The sequence below is a fragment of the Medicago truncatula genome, chromosome 4 (genome assembly GCF_003473485.1).
Source record: "Medicago truncatula cultivar Jemalong A17 chromosome 4, MtrunA17r5.0-ANR, whole genome shotgun sequence".
In the NCBI taxonomy this organism is placed as follows: Eukaryota; Viridiplantae; Streptophyta; class Magnoliopsida; order Fabales; family Fabaceae; genus Medicago; species Medicago truncatula.
Window position 1 is genome coordinate 7,204,342 of NC_053045.1, and position 21,373 is coordinate 7,225,714.

Below are 21,373 nucleotides of genomic sequence, written 5' to 3' on the forward strand. Positions count from 1 at the left end.
TGATTATATTAAAATGAATCCGCAATGCTATTTTTCTTTGAAGTGTGTTAGATTATTTTTTTGCTAGATTTTTATAAATAAAAAAAACTATTGAGAAACTAAAACTTAGATTTTAACTTAAAAGAGGAGGAGAATGTAATTCAAGCTTCTCTCAAGGGAGGGGAATGAAATATTTTCTAATATGTTTTGAATTTTAACATAAGAGGAGTGGAGAGTCTAATTTATATTTTTGAGAGGAGAGGAATGTAATTTACTCTTTTTTATTTTTATTTAGGCTAAATTATATTTTTGGCCCTCTAACTATTTAATTGGTATCAGATTGGTCCTCTAACTAAAAATTGATTTATTTCGGTCCTCTAAGTTTCTCACCGTTACTACATTTAGTCCTTTATGTTAGTTTTATTCAAATAAACGTTAGGGTTTCTGTTATGTGGGTCCTCTAACTTTATTTATTAGTATCATTTTGGTCCTGTGCCTTATTAAGATATTATGATTAAATAGTGACTGATATTATTGGTAAATGTTATGGTTCATATGTATGTGTGAAACAGGAGGTCAGATACCCACATAACACAAATCCTAACGTTTATTTGAATAAAACTAACAGAAAGGACTAAATGTAGTAACAGTGAAAATTTAGAGGACCGAAATAAATCAATTTGTAGTTAGAGGATCAATCCATTACCAATTAAATAGTTAGAGACCAAAAAGGTAATTAAGCCTTTTATTTACTATAGTATCAATGATTTTTCTTCGGTGGACCCACCCATTTGCAAAGTTAAATTTGATGAGACGACATTTGACTTGATGAGAATTTATATCACAAGCATAGACGACTTTTGCATCACCATTTTATTTCACTAGGCTGTGATTTTCATTTCACTTGCCTCATTGAAGCTGTGATGTCTCAACCAAAGGTGTACGATGTGTTCTTGAGTTTCAGAGGGGACGACGGTAGTGCAAAATTCGTTTCACATCTGCATTCTTCTCTTCAAAATGCAGGGATTTCTGTTTTCAGAGGTGACGAGATTCAACAAGGAGATGATATCTCAATCTCACTGTTACGAGCAATTCGACACTCAAGAATTTCTATAGTTGTTTTGTCGATAAATTATGCTAATTCAAGATGGTGTATGTTTGAGTTGGAGAAGATCATGGAAATTGGAAGAACCGGTGGTCTGGTGGTTGTACCAGTCCTTTATGAGGTAGATCCATCAGAAGTACGTCATCAAGAAGGTCAGTTTGGAAAAGCTTTGGAAGATCTTATCTTAGAAATCTCAGTGGATGAATCCACAAAGAGTAATTGGAGAAGAGACCTCATTGATATTGGTGGCAAAGATGGGTTTATAGTCACAGATTCCAGGTTATTTATTTATTTATTTTTTCTTGCAATATTGTGTGTGATGCTTTCATATTCTTAGCTTTCGCTGGTAGTGCAATAATATCTCTATGTCCATTTTAACCGAATATCTCACAAACTAAAAGATATGACAGGTTTATGCTACAGCAGAAGAGTGTTAGTGGCTTCTCTATTATTTCATTTCACTACTAACAGTTTTCATAGGCCTTACCACACTAGATTGAAATACTTGTAACTGTTATCATCATCATCATTATTATTATTATTATTATTATTATTATTATTATTATAACTAAACTGTATTATCCAACTGACAGCAATTACTTGGTTAGATCCTCCTAGAGATTCTTTTGATAAAAACATATGTTTGAGGATGCTTATATACATACAATTGACTGTACACCTAATCATTGGTTCATATTTTATAGGAATGAAAGTGCAGATATCAAGAATATAGTTGAACATGTCACCCGTTTGCTAGATAAGACAGACTTATTTGTTGTTGAATATCCAGTCGGTGTCAGATCTCGAGTGGAAGATGTGACTAATTTACTAAATATCCAAAATTCAAATGATGTTTTACTTTTAGGGATCTGGGGAATGGGGGGCTTGGGCAAAACAACCCTTGCCAAAGCCATTTATAATCAAATTGGTATCAAATTTGAGGGAAGGAGCTTTCTTCTAAACATTAGGGAAGTTTGGGAGACAGATACTAATCAAGTTTCTCTACAGCAACAAATACTTTGTGATGTTTACAAAACAACAGAACTCAAGATACTTGACATTGAATCAGGGAAAAATTTATTGAAGGAAAGACTTGCTCAGAAAAGGGTACTTCTTGTGCTTGATGATGTGAATAAACTGGACCAACTAAAGGCTTTGTGTGGAAGCCGCAAATGGTTTGGTCCGGGGAGTAGAGTAATCATCACAACAAGAGATATGCGTCTTCTTAGATCGTGTAGAGTTGATCTAGTGTATACAGTAGTAGAAATGGATGAGAGGGAATCTCTTGAGCTTTTTTGCTGGCATGCATTTAAGCAACCATGTCCGCCAGAAGGTTTTGCTACACATTCAAGAGATGTGATAGTATATTCCGGGGGATTGCCACTAGCACTTCAAGTTCTTGGGTCCTATTTGTCTGGCTGTGAAACAACAGAGTGGCAGAAAGTTTTGGAGAAACTCAAATGTATTCCTCATGATCAAGTACAGAAGAAGCTGAAAGTAAGCTTTGATGGTTTAAAAGATGTTACAGAGAAACAAATATTCTTTGATATTGCTTGTTTCTTTATCGGGATGGACAAAAATGATATAATACAAATATTAAATGGGTGTGGATATTTTGGTGATATTGGAATTGAAGTCCTTGTACAACAGTCCCTTGTAACTGTTGACATTGGGAACAAGCTTAGAATGCATGATTTGTTGAGAGACATGGGAAGGCAAATAGTTTATGAGGAATCACCATTTCATCCTGAGATGCGCAGTAGGTTGTGGTTCCGTGAGGAAGTGTTTGATATGTTATCAAATCACAAGGTAATTCCAATTGTAGAACTTCTTGTATGGTTATGTTACTGAAAAATACATCCATAAAGGAAGAGAACTAATCATTGCGGAATCAATTATTAACATACATTTTCATTGTTAATAATAACATAAAATATGAAAATTAGTTTCATTGATGATTGTTTTTCGTTTTTGCTAATTATATGGGTTTCAAACTTCAAAATTAAGTTATTTGTTTTTTTGTTTCTTTGATTTTCTTTACTTTCAGGGAACAGAAGCTGTTAAGGGTCTGGCTTTGGAGTTTCCAAGAGAAGTTTGTCTGGAAACCAAATCATTTAAGAAGATGAATAAACTCAGATTGCTTCGCCTTGCTGGGGTGAAGCTTAAAGGAGATTTTAAATATCTTTCAGGAGATCTGAAGTGGCTGTACTGGCATGGATTTCCAGAAACCTACGTTCCTGCAGAATTTCAGCTAGGAAGTCTAGTTGTTATGGAATTAAAATATAGTAAGCTTAAACAAATATGGAATAAGAGCCAGGTACAAATTCTGTTTAATACTTGTTCAAGAAAGAATTACGTTCAATAAAATTTATATTATTGTCTCTTCTTGGTCTTTAATTTTTGTATAGTGCACTCTTAGGAAGAAATTAGGCAATGCTTTTAGAATGACAATTTGTGGGAAGTATTTTGTATAAACCAACACTTTCATAAACAAAAAAATTCAAAATATCACATTCACAAGTTGTATATTAGCTTCTAAATTTAATATTCGAAGCAGAATCCATACTGATATAACCATTAACCAGCCTTTTGGGATCAACAAAATTAACACTAAGCAACTATATGATTGATACATCTCAGTGTTAAGGTTTAGTGGAAAATACCCATTCTTACAAATTCCAATCTATTTCTTTTCTAAGCTTATCTTACTTTTATTCTCTTGTGGTTTTATTTTCTTGCAGATGCTAGAGAATCTAAAAGTTCTTAATCTCAGCCATTCTCTTGATTTGACTGAAACACCAGACTTTTCATACATGCCAAATCTTGAAAAGCTTATACTCGAAGACTGTCCAAGTTTGTCTACGGTCTCCCATAGCATTGGATCTCTGCATAAAATTCTTCTGATAAATTTGACAGACTGCACAGGTCTTCGGACACTTCCGAAAAGCATCTATAAATTAAAATCTCTTGCAACTTTGATTCTTTCTGGATGTTCTATGCTTGACAAATTGGAGGACTTGGAACAGATGGAATCATTGACAACCTTGATTGCAGATAAGACTGCTATACCAGAAGTGCCCTCTTCACTGGTAAGATCAGACATCCATTGATGATGTGTATTCTTTTCATTCAGTCTTGGATGTCACCGTCAAATAATCCAATATCCCTAGTTCAAACATATGTGTCCATGTCATCGCTTTGAGCTTTCAAAGTATATGATTACCAATGTATAGTTTTTAATTTCCCTCCGAAATCCTTTTCCAATACATTTTGTGAGTTCTCCGATATTATGGTGATTTTGTATATTGAATAAAAGTGAACTCCCTCATTCAAGTTGGGGTACTCTCCTTTCTTCCATTTCCCTCTCATCCTTCCTAAAGCCTTTCTCTCCTAAACTCTTAACAAAGACTAAGTACGGTTGTCAATTGAAAACTAATAACAAAGAAATTGTTTCTTCAAAAAAATAAAAAATAACAGAGAAATTGTGGGTGACTTCATAGTTTGATGATTTATCAATGTCATCAAGAATCTGAACAACCATATATCTAAGTCGTGATTTGTTTTTTTTTCTTCTTTATGTTTCAGCCAAAGATGTACGATGTGTTCTTGAGTTTCAGAGGGGAAGACAATCGTCCAAGGTTCATATCACATCTCCATTCCTCTCTTCACAGTGCAGGGATTTATGCTTTCAAAGACGACGATGGGATTCAACGAGGAGATCAAATCTCGGTCTCACTGGGGAAAGCAATTGAACAGTCTAGAATTTCTATCGTTGTTTTGTCTACAAATTATGCTAATTCAAGATGGTGTATGTTAGAGTTGGAGAAGATCATGGAAGTTGGCAGAATGAACGGTCGGGTGGTTGTGCCAGTCTTCTATGATGTAGATCCCTCAGAAGTACGACATCAGAAAGGTCGGTTTGGAAAAGCTTTTGAAGAACTTTTATCAACTATCTCAGTGGATGAATCCACATATAGTAATTGGAGAAGACAACTCTTTGATATTGGTGGCATAGCTGGGTTTGTACTAGTAGGTTCCAGGTAATTTTTCTCTCTCTCTTCTAATCACTTTCTTTTAAACATTATAATTTAAAAAAATGTTCAATATGCGTATTAAAAAAAAATTATGAATAGTTTTTAAATCGAAATAAACATTGAAAATATTTTCTTTATGATTGTGAAGATACACTTATTAACTTTTGCTTATCATAGACATCTCTAAAATAGTATCAATTGTTATATAATATCTTAATATAAAAGTATTTTTTTAATCTAATATAGGTAGGTGTGTTCTTTAATCCTCCATTCAACTTTTCTAAAATTGTTGATGTGTCCAGTTATTTGTGGAAGCAATGACTTGTGGCCTTCCAACTTCTACTTTTTTATTTTTTGCTTTTCCTTAGTTTAAGGTTTACAGACTAAATGCCATAATGTTGGTAGTATTCTAGAGGTGGAATTTTAATTGAATCACTCATTAAACTAAAGGATATGGTGGGTTAACACAACAACAAAATTGTGCAGAACAAGATGAGACCATAATGTGTATTGTATCTCCTTTTCCTATTTAAACTGTCTAGAAAAATAATATGAAAGTATTATTTCTTTGCTTTCTCATAGTATGAGAAGCACAAGCTTTAGTGAACTCGTAATTTGTTGTCATTTATTAGCAGCCAACACTTGAAATCTAAGAATAACTTTTGATTAATTTAAGAGTCACTAGTAAGTTTGCAAGTTTACGTGTATGTTCTGATATAATTAGTTGTGAAGTAAAAGATGAATACTATTAAGCCTCGAATACTATAAACCAACGTCAACCTACTAACGACTTCTCAGGAGGTAAAGGAACCAATTCCCAAGTATCACTGCTTTGGAGAGCACAAATCTCGTTAATTATTGCTTGCCTTCACTCAGTGTGGGATAATGCTTCGCCTCGAGATTTAGGAATAGTAAACATAAGACAAGCAAATAAAATACAAAGGGGAAAAGCGTTGATAGCACAAGTTAATATAACAAAGAGATTGATTTCGAGCAGGACTTACACCTTTATGAATAGCAACAAAAACTTCTATGGTCGAATTCGATTTCAAGAGGACGCATACCATTACAAATAGAATTGCGAACATTTATGGTGGAATCCAGTAAAGGTGGTGGCGACAGAGGTGGGTCTGGAATAACATGTATCCTAACATGAACAATAAATGGTGTTTAACAACTGTGTTAAGTTTTGATGAGGTCATGGAGTGGGAGGCATTGCAGCCTACAAGAGGGTGTGTAGGAGGGGCCACGGGAGAAAAAAAATTAGTGGGCTCAGGTGAGACAAACATGATAGGTTGAAGATGGGAGGTAGGCACATCGGCATGAAGAGGTCACGATAAACGTGAGTCAACCCAAAGTAAAGAACAAATTTTAAAAATGTAACATCGGCTGAAATGAGGTACCCGTCGAAGAGTAGAAAAGTAACAACGAACATCTTTTTGGGACCGATTATAACCAAAACACAATTTAATGACCGGGCTGAGAGTTTGTCAAGACTAAGAGTAAGACTGTGAACAAAACATGTGGACCTAAAGACACAAGGCAGAAGCAAGTGTAAAAAGTATTAGGAAAAATAACCGAGTGTGGGACTTTATTTCGTAAGACCAATGAAGACATGCAATTTATAAGATAACATGCTGTTAGAACATCATCCCCCTAAAAGTGAAACGAAATTTCTTATGAAGTTGAAGAGTTCTAGTGGTTTCAATGAGAGATGTCGATTTTTGCATTTGGCTATCCCATTAGAGGCCATAAAATTTTGAAATTGTTGAGACAAATATTCTTTGGCATTATCACTACGCAAAGACCGAATAAACACTCCAAATTGAGTTTTAACTTCTTAATAAAATTGTTCAAAAATATAGAATAGTTCAGATCTATTTTTCATTAAAATTGACCATGTGTGACGAGAAAAGTCATCAATAACAATGAAAATATTTGGACTCGTGTGGAGATATGATGCGAAGGTCCCTAAACATCAGAGTGAACTAAAACAAAAGATGACGATGCTCATTTATTGACTCGGTCGGAAAAAATGACTACGAGTGCGTTTCCCTAACTAGCACGATTTGCAATGCAAACTAGATAGTTTAGAAAGACCAGGGACCAACCTTTGAAGTTTGGAGAGACTTGGATGACCCAACTGAGCTTGAATAGTAAGATGGGAATGTTGAATTTTGACTCAAAAGTAATGTTTTGATGAAATTCTGAATTTTTGGCTATGTAAATCGTGAGGCGATTTGCTGAAATCGTTAGGAAATTTGCAGTATTGTTTCTATGTCCCAGTTCTGCCTAGATTTGGAGGCGATCTGTGCAAATCGTGAGGCGATCTGCTGACTGCTGGAAACAACTGTTGTACTACACCAACAGATCGTGAGGCGATTTGGCCTGTTTGTGCACACTTCCTAAGCAATATTTTGTCACTTCTTTGGGAAATCCTAGAAAATGAAAGGAGAGAACTTTTAGGCAACTTAGAGGCTAAAGGTTGAAGGTTTTAGGGTGAGATTCAAAGGTTCAAGATGTGAATCTTGGAAAACTAAAAGAGTGGATTCTTGGGAAAGGGTTGATGCCTTTCAGGGAGAAATTTAAGGGATGGGAAACACATGATATGAGAGTTTTTAGAGCAAGTTGAGTGAATCTTAGGAGAACAAAAGAGAATATTCAGGGAAAATCAAAGCTTAAGGGTTGATTCCTTTTGGGGGTTAGAATATAGAGTTGGGGAAACACCATGAGTAGTGAAATTATTGAGTCTCTTGTTCACAGGAAGAGATTCAAAAAAAGGCTAGAAATTAGGATTGCTCTTGGAGAGCGTGTTGAAACTCTTGTATCTCTTTATAAAGAACTTATTAATAGGGAAGTTGAGAGATCTCTCTCTCCTCCAAATGCAATTCATTGTTGAGCCGAAATAGGTGAACAAATCCTTGGCGTGTTGTTATCTATTCTCTAGTCTCTTGTTGTTCTTTGGTTTTATTGTGGTTTTGCTTTGCACTTGGTTTCTAGATTAGATCTAGATCTGTTGTTTTTGCCTGTGACTGTTTTGGTTATTGGTTGTCATGCCATTGATACTTTGCCTGACACATCTTTCTCAAGGGAGCACCATGGTAACCAAATTTGGCATCTTAGAGATGGAAGAAAGCTTGGTTCAATTTTATGGAAGCATTCAAGGGTGAGGTAGTCTGGAAAGGCGGAGGTATGAATACTCATGTTCAACCTTAAAATAATCAAGGCAAGTCTGGTCCACATATTCAAGGGTGAGGCAGTGCTGATATAATTGGTACTAGCTTGGAGAGCACGACCTTGTTTTCCTCCCATTTTCTTCCACTTTGGAAGTTTTCCATGGAGCTTCCAGCGTATCATCAGTGTGTTGTGAATGGATGCAATGGTTGCACCATGATTTCTTTCCATATGTCTTTCCTTCAATACTTAGAAACCAATGCAGGGATTTCAATAACAAAAGCAAATTTATCGAGCGATTTTTCTTCTGACTTCTAAAAAGGTTTCCCGAAGTGTTGGCAATGGAATTTCCTCAAGTATTCTGCCTTGGACTTCATCAAGACAATTATTAAGACCAACCAAAAACATAAATACTCTATCATTCTCTTGTCTCTTAAGAAACAAAACATTGTCTTCAGTGGACCACCAATTATATCATCATAGCATAGATCCAATTCCTGTCATAAAGTCATCAACTATTTATAAGAAGTGGTCAGCTCTCTGTAACTTTGTTTGGCAAGCCACAATCATAATTTGAGATTCAAAAAATTTGAGAAGAGTTCTGAATATTAGAATATGCGGCTTTGACATCATCCCAGACATCTTTTGTAGTTGGCAAGAACATCTAAGCTTTCCAATTGCTTTGTCCATAATGCTAAGCAGCCAACTTATAATTGTAGAAATATTAGACTTCCAGAACCAGTAATTTGGATCTGTTGCTGTATTCATCCGTATTACCTCCATGATGAAACCAAATATTCCCTAACCGTCTATAATTAGTCTTACAGTTTTGGACCACTACATATAATTTTTTCCATTGAGGCGCTGAACTTCAAACTTGAGGGGAATAGGATAACCCTCTTGGCCGAAGAAATTAGAGTCATCATTACCATTAGGACCATTCCAGCCACTTCTGCCAAGGCCGTCATGCTAGGGCCACCTCCTCCAGGACCGCCACCATCGGGACAGCCATTATCTATGATGGTCTAAGACCGGGCCAGTGTTATCGCTGGCATTGTTGTCGGTGATAACTGGTACGCCGCCATTAGTGTTTGTTGTAAATAATTTATTTTAATTATTATCAGTAGTGGTTATGTGTCTAGGGCCATTAGTTTATTAGTCTTCATTAAGTTACATCAACCTATATAAACTCATTACTGGTTGTAAATTACTCAGAACTTTGAAATATATTTAGTTTTCACATGGTATCACGTGCTCTCGTTCTTAATTGTGATCTAAAATCCTAGCCACCTTAATTGTGGTCTTTTTCTTGCCTTAATTGCAGAATTTTTCCCTGTTCACTGTGTCTCAATTCACAACCAGCCGTAAACACCCAACCTGTCACTATTCACTCAGCCACATAGCAACGTGTTTCCCCGATTTCCTTCGCGTTTTAAACAACACTGCCACCACCATCATTATCGCCGGCCCAAAATCGGTAAAACTCTAAAACTTCGCCGTCATCCGTGGTCTCACACGCCGATCAAGCACCACAACGCTCTGGTGACCCTTACCGCGCGTGAACCCACGCGCCCTCCTAGGAGCCGCTGTTATCTGTCATTCTCCGCCAAGTTGCAAATCGAAACATCCTTTATCCGTTTTGGGTACTCAATCTCAGATCCAGGCACTTTTATCCGTGGGTCATTTGATTCTCGCTCTGTTTGAATTTTTTTACTCATCAATGGCAGGCTCTAATGAAGAAGTAGTGATCAATGACAAAACTGAAACAGGTGATTACAAATCTCAAGAATTACCAACCATACCTTCATCTTACAAATTACATGAGAAAAATTATTTGAATTGGTCTCACTCCTAGAATAGTTGGGTGTACATCGTTTGTCCATATCCATAGTGATGGTAGAGGGAAACTTGATCCTAGAGCCTTAAAATGTGTCTTTATAGGGTATTCTTCCACCCAAAAGGGTTACAAATGTTATCATCCACTATCTCAAAAATTCTTTCTCTATGTCACCTTCCATGAACAAGAAAGTTACTTTGTTCATACTTATCTTCAGGGGGAGAATTCATGTAAGGAAGACAAGTCTCTTCTACTTCCTGACCTTAATCTAGGACCAGAAGTTGAGGTTGAAACTGGAGGTGACAATGTTAAGACCTAAGTTGATTCTGAAAATCATGTAAATGTTGAAGCCAATGAAAATACACGAAGAAAGACCACTCCTGAATCTACCCATGTCCAAGAGTCTGATCCGACATTACATGAGGTAACTTTGCTTGACCCCTCAAATTCTTGTGATTCAGTTTCTGAATTTTCTCACGCAAATGAACCAGAATCCAGCCCAAAAGAGCATAAGAAACAAAAATCTAGAGAAGTACCACCAATAGATTTTGAAAACTTACTTCTTCCGGTTGCCCTTAGAAAATATCCTAGAACTTGTACCAATAAGCCACTCTACCCTCTATCCAACTACCTGTGCTTTAAACAATAATCACCTACCTATAAGCCTTCCTCACCAACCTAAACACTACCATTATACCTACCTCTTTATCTGAGGCATTGTTTGATAGGAAATGCAAACAAGCCATGGACATGGAAATGGAGGCACTTGATAAGAAGAATACTTGGGAATTGGTAAATTACCAAATGGAAAGAAACATGTAGGGTGCAAATGGGTATACACTATAAAATACAAGGCTGATGGTTCTATTGAGAGATACACTCAGACTAATGGAGTAGATTACTCAGAGACATTTGCTCCAGTTGCAAAAATGAATATTGTCAGGGTGGTATTATCTTTATCAGCTAACTACAACTGGAACTTGCACGAATTTGATGTGAAAAATGCCTCTTTCATGGAGAACTTGAAGAAGAGATCTACATGAATGTGCCCCCTAGATCTTGTGAACATACTGATGTCAACACCATATGCATGTTAAAAAATGCTTTATATGGGCTAAAGCAATCACCACATGCATGGTTTGGGAGATTCACTAAAGTTATTGTAGGTTTGAGCTTCAAACAAAGCCAAGGAGACCATACTTTATTTTTCAAACACTCCGAGACAGGGAGAGTAACAGTGTTGCTGGTATATGTGGACGACATTATAGTGACATGCGATGATGAAGAGGAGGAAAGATTGTTAGGCCAACACTTAACCAAAGAGTTTGAGATCAAGACCTTGGGAAAATTAAAGTAGTTTTTGGGAATTGAAGTGACTCACTATAAAAAAAGAATTTTCATATCTCAACAGAAATACATTACTGATCTTGTGCATGAGACTGGCAAGACAACATGCAAGCCTGCAAGTACACCAATTGATCCAAATGTGAAGTTGAGGAATGCAGAAGATGTTGCAGTTGATAAAGAAATGTATAAAAGGTTAGTCAGCAAGCTTATATGCCTATCACTTACTAGACTTGATTTTGCTTTTGATGTAAGCTTAGTCAGCCAATTCATGCACCACCCAAAGGAGATTCACTTACAAGCCGCACTTCGAATTGTTCAATTAATATTTGAAAGGAACTCCAAGTAGAGGAATTTTGTTCAAACGGAATGGAAGTGTTGGACTTGAAGCATACACTGATGCGGACTATGCAGAGTCAATTATGGATAGGAGATTGACTACAGGATATCACACTGTTGTGTATCACTTGTGGTTATTCACCAGCCTCACCACGACATGTGGTGGTCATAAAGGCTGTTTTTAGAATCATATATGGAACAATTGTTGTTGTCTTCCATGGATTGTATTGTGCCATTATAGAGACAAGAAAAAAGAGGTCGCGATATGAGATGAATCGTGAAAGGGTGAGTTTTGCGGTTAACTAGTTGGAGACTTTTAAGTTGTATTGAATTGTCTTGTGTCATTAGAGAGACAAAAAAGAAGTCATGATATGGGATGAATCGTGAAAGGATGAGTCTTGCAGTTAACTAGTTGGAGACTGTTAAGTTGTATCGAACCATATGGATCATGATACCAAATGAGGAAGTATGAGAACGCAAAGAAATAATACCTTCATATTTTATTTCTAGACTCTGAGGCTGTTTATATAGGAAAAGAGGATACAACGCGTCTGTTTGACAAGACCAATAAGCTAGTGTATAGCTTATAGCGTATATCTTATAAGCTCACATGATTAAAAATATTATGTTTGGTAACTGACATTTCATTGCAAAATTATAGTTTATTTTACTAGGTTATAGTTTTTTTTTTCTTTCCAGACACTATATCAAGTTACGTTGAGTTTATAGCTTACCATAATTATTGAATATCTTAAACAATTCATAAATGATTCGTCCCTAGTTTTAAAACTCCAAAGTTTCGAGGTGAAAGTTCTTTTGATGATCTAATCATTTCCTACAAAATTATGGAACACAAGTTGACCCATGAGTATACGTTCACTTGAAACAAAATTGCAATTTTGCATGTTTTGGTTGAAAAATCAAAATAAACTGAGGCGTGGTTGGAATTCTATCAAACGTTGCAGATGCTCTCTAAGTATGTTCATAGAGGTGTCTACCAATAACCGACTCAATTTTATTTCTAGGTCGAGATCCGTCGCTTGTACTGAGATTCTTACTTTACGTAAAAAGTCATATTTTATTGTCTTAAAGATGCCTGCAAAAAGTCATGAAAATTCATCGTCTAGGCCACTTATCTGGACCTTATACCTACAGGAAAAAATAAGAGGTTAAAAATAGGAATAATCTCAAATTATAAGGGTAGAATCTGTTTTTTTGTACTACAGGGTCATTTTCAGACTTCGCGTATAAGACATGGTCAATTTGAACAATTAACACTAAATTTGATTGTGAATTAAGAATATTCTTTTATGTCTTTTAATAGTGGATAACTATTTAATTTTTATTAAATACTTTTTTTTGACAAATTTTATGAAATACTCCCTCGTCTTTTTTTTTATATGTTCGTTGAATAATTAATGTATCTGGTCTACATTGAAAAACAGATATATTAATTATTCAATGAACCTAAAAAAGAATCTTTTTTATATATGAGATCGGAGGGAGTACTTTAATTAGCTTTACATGTATTAGTCATCACTCATCATCCATCAACTATCAGCTATAAGTTATCACTAATCAGTTATAAACTATAATCCATCAACTATCAGTTATAAGTTATCAGTAATCAGGTATAAACTATAAACTAGCTTGTAAGTTATTCACTATTTTTGCCAAACACAGCCTAATGTCTCATAATGGCTAATAAAGACAGAATCAATGAGAAAAAAGACAATAAACTATAATAAAATCTTCGAATTTTCTACACATACATTCCCATAATCCTATTTGTAGAAATTACTCTATAACTTGGGAGTTGTTTATTTCAATGAGAATGGTGCTCCTTTTATAGGAGAGAATACAACTAATCAACTCCTTAATTTAAGGAGTGACATAATGAAAAATAAACAACCATTAGAATAGTATAATAATAAATGGGAATAATATATATTTCAACACTGTTGCTACGCATTTTTTCCTCTTTAAGATATGCATTAATGACATATACATTGGGGAATGCTTATACATACAACTAACTGTGCACCTTCCTTCAAAAAAAACTGTGCAGCTTATCATTGGTTAATATTTTATAGGAATGAAAGTGCAGCTGTAAAGAATATTGTTGAATATGTCACTCGTTTGCTGGATAGGACAGAGTTATTCGTTGCTGAACATCCAGTAGGAGTAGAACATCGTGTGCAAGCTGCAACTAAGCTATTGAACATCCAAAAATCAGAAGATGTTTTACTTCTAGGGATTTGGGGTATGGGGGGTACGGGTAAAACAACCCTTGCCAAAGCCATTTATAATCAAATTGGTAGCAAATTTGAGGGAAGGAGCTTTGTTCTAAATATCAGGGAATTTTGGGAGACAAATACCAATCTAGTTTCTCTACAGCAAAAGGTACTTTGTGATGTTTACAAAACATTAACATTCAAGATACGTGACATAGAATCAGGGAAAAATATATTGAAGGAAAGACTTTCCCAGACTAGTGTACTTCTTGTGCTAGATGATGTGAATAAATTGGACCAGCTAAAGGCATTGTATGGAAGCCGTGAATGGTTTGGTCCGGGGAGTAGAATTATCATCACAACGAGAGATAAGCATCTTCTTAGTTCGTGTCCAGTTGATGTAGTGTATACAATAGAAGAAATGGATGAAAGTGAATCTCTCAAGCTTTTCAGTTGGCATGCATTCAAGCAATCAAGTCCAAAAGAAGATTTTGCTAAACATTCAACAGATGTGATTGCATATTCTGGGGGATTGCCACTAGCACTTGAAGTCATTGGGTCATATTTGTCTGATTGTAAAATAACAACAGAGTGGGATAGTGTTTTGGAGAAACTCAAATGTATTCCTCATGATGAAGTACAGGAGAAACTAAAAGTAAGCTTTCATGGTTTAAAACATTTTACAGAGAAACAAATATTTCTTGATATAGCTTGTTTCTTTATTGGGATGGACAAAAAGGATGCGATCCAAATATTGAATGGGTGTGGGTTTTTTGCTGATGATGGAATTAAAGTCCTTGTTGAGAGAGCCCTTGTAACTGTTGACAATGAGAACAAACTTAGAATGCATGATTTGTTGAGAGACATGGGAAGGCAAATCATTTTTGAGGAATCACCAGAAGATCCTGAGAAGCGCAGTAGATTGTGGCGGCATGAGGAAGTGTTTGATATATTAGAAAAGCGTAAGGTAATTACTAATTAGAGAACTTCTTGTATAGTTTATGTATATTATAATAAATAAAACAAAAGTAAACAAATTATAAATTTATGAAAATTAGTTTCGTTCATTATATTTTGATTTTGGTTAATTATATGGGTTTCAAATTTCAAAATTAATCTATTTGTTATTTGTTTCTATGATATTTTTTTTTTAATTTCAGGGAACAGAAGGTGTCAAGGGACTGGCTTTGGAGTTTCCAACAAGAGATTGTTTGGAAACAAAAGCATTTAAGAAAATGAATAAACTCAGATTACTTCGCCTTGCTGGGGTGAAGCTTAAAGGAGATTTTAAATATCTTTCAGGAGATCTGAAGTGGCTGTACTGGCATGGATTTCCAGAAACCTACATTCCTGCAGAATTTCAGCTACAAAGTCTAGTTGTTATGGAATTAAAATATAGTAAGCTTAAACAAATATGGAATAACAGCCAGGTATAAAATTTATATTTATTGTCTCTTCTTGGTCTCTTAGTTAGGCGATGCTTTTAGATTGATAAATTGGTGGAATAGGATATGCCCAAAGCTGTTCTATGCTCATCACTTAACACATACTAAGAAAGTTAAGCAGTGTAGTAAAATTGTCCATTTGGTGTATTGATGTTCCAAAGCTTCTCTTCAATTAATATTTTAGTTAAACAATGGCACTACACTAGAGTAAACACAAGAAAGAAGGTAACTGTATATATAAGCAATCAATCAAATGACACAATTGTCATATTGATTTATTTCTGTCTTTATAACTGTTGAATAAGAGAGAAAAGAGAGACATATGATGAAAACCGTGTGTCTAAATATATTTACAGAATGAATATTCAACATAATATTCTATCCTAAGTAACTTAGAGAGTAAGCTAAAATATATTTACAGCTTAAATAATAATCTACTATTTATTTATATATCAACAATAACATTGCACATGATTTTAGTGAAAGTTTTATCAAAATTTATGTACTTCAGCATCGTGTTCTGAAGCACTACTCTGTATTTGTGAATTTTGTGTTCATTAAACTTTGTTCCAACGACATCATGATTCATGGTTTAATAAATAGTAAGCATGCCATGTTAAGTGCAGCATCTTGCAACATTTCTGTTACACACATGTAAAATGTTTCATGTCTATTACACATCACTAACAATGGACATGTTGGGGAAGTAACTTGTATATATAAACACTTCCATAAACAAAACAATTCAAATCATCACTTTCACAAATTATATATTAGCTGGTAAATTTAATATTTAAAGCATAATCAATACTTATATACTCATTAACAAAATCAACACCAATAAGAAAATGTTTTATATATCCAAGTGTCAAGGTTTAGTGGAAAATAGCCATTCTTCCAAGTCCCAATCTATTTATTTTCTTTCCAAGCTTCTCTTACTATTATTCTCTTGTGCTGTTACATTTTTGCAGATGCTAAAAAATCTAAAAATTCTTAATCTTAGTCATTCTCTGGATTTGACTGAAACCCCAGACTTTTCCTACTTACCTAATCTTGAAAAGCTCGTGCTCAAAAACTGTCCAAGTTTGTCTACGGTCTCCCAAAGCATTGGATCTCTACAAAAAATTCTTCTGATAAATTTGAGAGACTGCGCAGGTCTTCGGAAACTTCCAAGAAACATCTACAAGTTAAAATCTCTAGAAACTTTGATTCTTTCAGGATGTTCCATGATTGACAAATTGGAGGAGGACGTGGAACAGATGGAATCATTGACAACCTTGATTGCGGATAAGACTGCTATAACAAAAGTGCCATTTTCAATAGTAAGATTGAAAAGTATTGGATATATTTCTTTTCGTGGCTTTGAAGGATTTTCACGTGATGTATTCCCTTCTCTTGTTTGGTCTTGGATGTCGCCATCAAATAATGTGATATCCCTTGTTCAAACATCTGTGTCCATGTCATCACTTGGTACTTCCAAGGACCTTCAAAAACTTCGAATTCTTTGCGTGGAATGTCGTACAGATCTACAACTAACTGAAGAAATAGCAAGATTTTTGGAGGTATTAAAAGCCACAAATTGTGAGAACTTGGAAGGAAGTGCAAGTTCAACTACATCAGAGATCTCTGATATGTATGCTTCTCCCTTTATTGATGATTGCCCTGGTCAAGTTTGCATTTCAGGGTCAAAGAATCACCTCTTAATTCGAATGGGAACAAAATGCCATGTCTCTAATATTGCTGAAGACAGTTTTCTACAGGTTTTAATATTTTTTCCGTTTATCTAGTTTTTTGAAGATAAATAAACTAGAAATTTGGTTGCTGAAGTTATATTTTTCTGACAAATTATTGTCCTTATTTGCATCAAGCGCAACTTTAATTCATAATTCCTCTAAAAAAACTTTAATTCATAGAGTTTTTAAACTTAGTTTACAGTAGTATTTTGCAAATGAGTGTGAACTGTGAACAATTCCGTAATTAAGTCACACATAATTCAAGGCAAGAATAAAATTACAAGCAAAGTACATTTTTAAGGAATAAAATAGCCTTTTAGATGATAAAATAAATTACTTATTGATAATGAACTTTTTTTCCTTTGATCCTCTCAATTTTTAATTCGAGGCATTTAAACATTTGTTCATTGTACAGACTACAGACGGGACTTCAGATCCATCTTTGCTCCCATGTGACGATAAATTTAATCGGTTAATCTTCAGTTGTAACGGTTGTTCTATAATATTTGATGTCCCAACAATGAAGGGGAGTAACCTGAAGAGTATAATGTTGTTCGTTGTCTATTACTCTTCCCCAGAAAACATAACATCAGAAGGTTGCAAAGGTATGTTAATCATAAATTACACAAAGAGAACCGTTCTGGTTTATAAAAGAGATACACTAACCTCCTTTGAGGACGAGGATTGGCAGAGCATAACATCAAATCTAGAACCTGGTAACAAAGTGGAGGTTATGGTTGTTTTTGCGAAGGGTTTCTTTGTTAAGAAGACTACATTATCTCTCTTATATGATGAACCAGTCGACAAAGAAATGCAACGTTGTTTTGTAGTAGACGAGGAGGATGTTATTGTTTCTGGCAATGACGATAATAATGTTAGTGTTTCTGGAGGTGATAATGAAGCCGTGCACCGCTTTGGTAAAGGGTTCACTGTGAACCGCATGTTGATTACCAAACGCGCTGATGGGTTGTATGCTGATGTCATGGGACTGGTACAACTAATACTACATGACCCTGACCTGCCTGCAGAGGTAGTAGCCGAGGAGATTCATGCAGCCGAAGCAGAGTGTGATACGGAGCAGCAGGTTCCTCCAACTGATGGTCAGCTTGAGCAGCAGGCAGAAGTAGTAGCACCTGTGGGCATTGGACCGGCCTTAACTCAGATTTTGGATGCTCTCAGAGAGCTCAAAGTTGATTTTGTCCGACTAGAGCAGACTGTTACTTCTAGGTTGAATGCAGTAGAGGTCAGATTAGAGGTACTTGAGGATGTCATTACCCAAATACCGCGTGGGTCGAGTTCTGACTAAGGTATCAGTATTGTACACCCAAAGTCCTGTTAGTTGTAATTGAACCTAAGATACCAGTTTCAGTTTTATATAGTTATCTGAATTCTTAATATATTATGTTTCCAAATTTGAATAGAATTTATAATTCATTTCGTCCTTCTATTATGTTTCCTACCTACTTGTAGTTGTAGTAGGTATGCATTTGGTGGCTGCCTTGCATACTTATTCAAGCATCTTGGTGATGTTAGTACACATTACATATGAACATTATATGACCCTCTTACATGTACTTTTACTTTATGTTTTATTGTTTATAATTGTTGACTCATGAAGTCATTCTAACCTATTAAAGAAAATTTAAGTGAGTCATTAATGTTTTATTGACATCGATCTTGTGGTGGAGTCGATAGAGAACCGTGTGTGACATAATCAAGAAAGTGTCTTGATGGACACCCTTTCCTCATACCACCTGGTGAGGGAGTCTGATAGGATATTAGAGTCTAGTTCTACTGGCACTTATTCCTCCCATGGTTAGTTTAAATACCTTCATGAGATTTTGTATTACTTATTTCACATTGTGTTGGGTACTAGGTATGTTATATTGTTATTTGCAGGCGAAATTTGTGAGGATTACTTGGATACATTGATGCTTCATACATGGATGGTAACAAAAGGCATCGAGGTTCGGGAAATCCACTTAAAGCATTAAACACTTCATGTAGTGGAAATGAATTTGGACTATTTTTTTTACGAACATCCTTATACGAAGGCCTCGATTGCAGGTTCTTCACCCTCAGGCGCACGATTACTCGGATTAGATGTTGCACATTGCCTAGGTAAGTATATTGTTATTCATTGGCGTCCAATAACACTATTTGTAGCTACTATTAATATAGTGTTCACTCGAAATTTTCAATATAAAATACTAGAAGACCTTATCTTTAAGAGTAGATAGTCATTTTAGTCTCATGTATGAAAATTGCGAATACATCCCAATTGTTTATTTTGTGTGTAATTTTATGGACTAAATTGACTAATGAAAGATACATTTGAGGACTAAAATGACTAACAAAAGACACATTTGATGATCAAAATGGTTAACTAAAGAGCCACCGAATACTGCAACACTTACAGAACACAAATTTGATAATATAATTCCAAATTACTGTAAAAGATACTTCAGTGATCAGATTTTAAAAGATTTTAAAAATTCAAAAAAATTGTGATTTTACCAGTTATGCAGATATGACATAAAATTGCCAAAGTGTTTTTTAAAGGATCAGCAACTTCAACACACAGACAATGTGCGAGTGCGGACAGCTGAACCAAGTACTCATGCCTGAAGTTTAGAATATCATTAGGAGGTCCCTGTACTGCCAAATATGTTGAACATTGTGCTGAGTCGTTTTCGATGGTCCTAAGGATATGTCTGTCCTAAGGTCGTTTCATCAGGACCATGTCGTGATGCAGTTCAGTTTTGCTAAATTTTGGTTTTATGTTATATCAAATTTTATAATTAAAGTGACAAAGATTCAATGATTGCAGGACCTTGGTTCTCTGAAGGCGGTGATCTGTAGACAGAAAATGAGAGATGGTTAAATCATAATTACATACAAAGCATGGTAGTCTCTTTTGCTTAGAAGCGGCATAGAGAGGTACCATCAGGGAGATTACGATCCTATTGGATCAAGTATTTTATTGTTATTTTTTTATTTTTTTTTGCATCTACCGAACACCGGTGATTTCATCTCAGATCTCATTATGTCCGGAGAGGTAGACATTTAACATGAAATAATTCTTGATCATACAATTTCTGATTTTTCAAACAAATTGAAATGTCATGACATACCATTTTTTATCATATATTCTTTCTTTTAATTTGACGTAATCGGTGGATGTTATAGGTTCAAGTGGAAGGTTCTCAGCGCTCACTCTTACACTCCCAAACTTCAGTGTCCTGCTGGCTTACTTGAAAGGCAACATACGGTGGATCAACCATCCGATCTTAAGTCTCAAAGGAATGACTTTTAATACGAAATTTAATAATCCTAATGATGTTACATAGTAACATATTAACAAACATATATAAGGCTTGTTTTGTGACCAAACTTAAATAAGGCTAATAAAATGTAGATTAATTAAGAATTTTTTTACCTATGTAAAACTTAATAAAAGAAGCCAAAATTGCCTTCCAATATTTGATTCTTGTGACTCTTGTCATTTACAACTTGCTCCATTTCTTCCATCAAGTCATGAAAGTTTATATTCCTTTCACCTTTCTCAAGGTACTTGTCAAAGCACCTATTCATTTGATATCTGCTCTGTTTCGATACATCTGATAACATGTTATTAGTTATTAATTCTATGCACTTCAAGCCGGATGATGCAGAAGCCATAGACATAAAGGGGCTTGACCTAATATATAGAGATTTTCAAAACTTGGATAGTAGAATGAATTAGATTGATAAAAGATAGTAGAAAAGATACATGAGTGTTCCTATATATAGAGATTAATTGGACTAACTCCAACTAACTCTTAACCAAACTTCTCAAATACTCTAACTAACTAGTGTACTCTAACTAGCTATATGTGAAAACTTCTCAAACACTCTAACTAGTGTACTTCTCATACCCTAAAAACATGTGTTAATTTTTAGGGTCTAAAATCAAAATTCTTTATATTTTTAGGTACGAAAAATTTATTTCACCCAGAAAAACAATGTACAGTTTTCACAATACATAGAAAGAAAATGACTAATTTCGTTATTTTTTCTAAGTTTTAGAGTATGAACGATTGTGTTTAACATAGAAAGAAAATGAATGAACTGTTTGTTTAACCCTCAAACAAAGAATGAGTTGAGAAA

General features: G+C 34.9%; 1 protein-coding gene across 1 annotated transcript; it reads left to right on the top strand.

Moving 5' to 3' along the window:
• Positions 1–827: 827 nt before the first annotated feature.
• Positions 828–18,674, top strand: LOC11422497 (uncharacterized). The gene is made up of 9 exons (XM_003604827.4): positions 828–1,363; positions 1,789–2,893; positions 3,132–3,401; positions 3,826–4,173; positions 4,670–5,124; positions 13,906–15,013; positions 15,207–15,476; positions 16,463–17,251; positions 17,640–18,674. The coding sequence occupies exons 1-9, from the start codon at positions 903–905 to the stop codon at positions 18,528–18,530; spliced, it is 5,697 nt and encodes a 1,898-aa protein (XP_003604875.2). The 5' UTR covers positions 828–902; the 3' UTR covers positions 18,531–18,674.
• Positions 18,675–21,373: the final 2,699 nt, after the last annotated feature.